This window comes from Sciurus vulgaris (assembly GCF_902686455.1).
Source record: "Sciurus vulgaris genome assembly, chromosome: 7".
Classification (NCBI taxonomy): Eukaryota; Metazoa; Chordata; class Mammalia; order Rodentia; family Sciuridae; genus Sciurus; species Sciurus vulgaris.
Window position 1 is genome coordinate 120328312 of NC_136467.1, and position 1781 is coordinate 120330092.

Consider the following 1781-nt stretch of genomic DNA (forward strand, 5'->3'; position numbering starts at 1 on the left):
TACTTCCAGCAATTCAAATGCCCAGCCAGGGTTGAGAATTCCCCACTTTTAATTTATCAGCTTGCTGCTCCCAGCTCCAGACTGAATCCTCCCTCTTCCCCACCCCACAATCGGGTGGGGTTTTTAAAATACCTTTTAAAAAATGGACATAATAGATGTAGATGGACATAATAACTTTATATAAATCATATAAAGTTATTTTCCTATGTGCTGCTGAACATTGAACCTGGCACCTCATGCATGCCAGGCAAGCGCTCCATCGCTGAGCCCCAACCCCAGCCCTATACCTTTATTTTTATTTATTTGTTTTTGTACGGTGCTGAGGCTCCTGCCCGGGGCTTTGCACTTGCTAGGCAAGCCTCTTCCACTGAGTCCCCACCCCAGCCGGCCGGCTTTTCTACGCGACTCCCCTATTTCCATCGTTCCAAGGTGGATCGGAGAAGGAGGCGGAGGCCCTGGCACTTGCAGCACGGGCAGGACCCGGTCTCGGGCGTGTTGTCTGTCTCCACAGGAGGACTCAGCATGAAGCAGCAGCAGTGGTGTGGGATGTCGGCCAAAATGGGCACCGTGCTGTCGGGGGTCTTCACCATCATCGCCACCAACATGTACCTCATCTTCGAACAGAAGCACCTGGGGAACGGCAACTGCTCCGAGATCGGCCCTCAGGAGGAGAACATCAGCGACCTGCGGCAGTTCGTCATCTGCTGGAGCTTCCGCATCGTGCTGCTCCTGTCCGCGGTCACCATCGCGCTGGGCTGCTGCCTGCTCTACTCCGTCTACGCCCAGCTCTACAAGGGCCTGCTGCTCTACGTCGCCTGGATCCTCGTCTACGAAGCCGTCAACCTGGTCATTCAGATCTTCACCAACGAATTCAGCATCGGAGAGGTCCGGGTCATGCGCTGGCTGGGGTTCGTGTTCAGGGCCCTCTTGCACTGCTTCGGGATGTTCTTCGTCGTCGTCTACGCCCACATGGTCTACAAGAGTCAGAACCAGGGCAACATCGTCTTCTACGACCGGCGCGTTTCCATGGGCAGCGGAGAAACCCCCCGGCGGAAGTCCAAGATCCTGAGCTTTGCCCACCACTACAAAGAGTGAGGTGGCTCCGGCCTTTCCCCAGAGGCCGGCCTCGGGCTCCGAGGGTCGTTCATGTCTTGCCTTCTCCCCGCAACCGGCCCAGTTTGCTGAGTAGTTGGGCAAGTAAAGACCCCACTGCCACTCGTTCAGGGGAATGTGGACAGAAAAGTGAGTACGATCACAAATGGAATCTCCTGCTCCTTGAGAGCATTTATTTCGTTAGAGAGCATGATTGTCTATCAAGCCCTCCTTGAATTCTGTCTTCTTTTTCTGGTTAGTAGTGCACCTTATTGGTCAAAATCAAGACAGTAAAGGAAGAAATTAAGCTTATTTACTGGAGAGCCAGCCCTTCATTTTGGTATGTCTTCATTAACCTTCAACCTACAGCTTTCCTAATTTAACCCCAGGTTGGCCTCATCTGTATTTATTCGCTGATTTTTGTAGCACAAGTATATTACTGTTGGCTTTGGGATGGATCTGTGCTATCATTTTCCCCTCTGTCTTCTATGCTATATTCCAGATAAGTAAGACAATAAAAATAGAGGAGAATCGTTCTTCAATCTCTGTCTTCTTTCCCTCCTTTGTCAAGAAGCACCAAGGGGACTTGATTATTCAAAAGGTAATTAAATTTGTGGGGCACAGTGGCCACTCGGGGAGGCTGAGGCAGGAGGAACACAAATTGAAGGCCAGGCTCAGCAACTAAGCAG

The 1781-nt window shown here is 51.4% G+C and overlaps 1 protein-coding gene across 1 annotated transcript; it reads left to right on the plus strand.

The window, feature by feature from the left end:
* Positions 1-494: 494 nt before the first annotated feature.
* LOC306665918 (transmembrane protein 217-like) lies at positions 495-1324 on the plus strand. The gene has a single exon (XM_079147583.1). The coding sequence runs from the start codon at positions 523-525 to the stop codon at positions 1093-1095; it is 573 nt and encodes a 190-aa protein (XP_079003709.1). The 5' UTR covers positions 495-522; the 3' UTR covers positions 1096-1324.
* Positions 1325-1781: the final 457 nt, after the last annotated feature.

What these genes read in the sequence shown, in the direction of transcription:
- LOC306665918 (XM_079147583.1), top strand. Translation starts at nt 523, where the DNA reads ATGAAGCAGCAGCAGTGGTGTGGGATGTCGGCCAAAATGGGCACCGTG.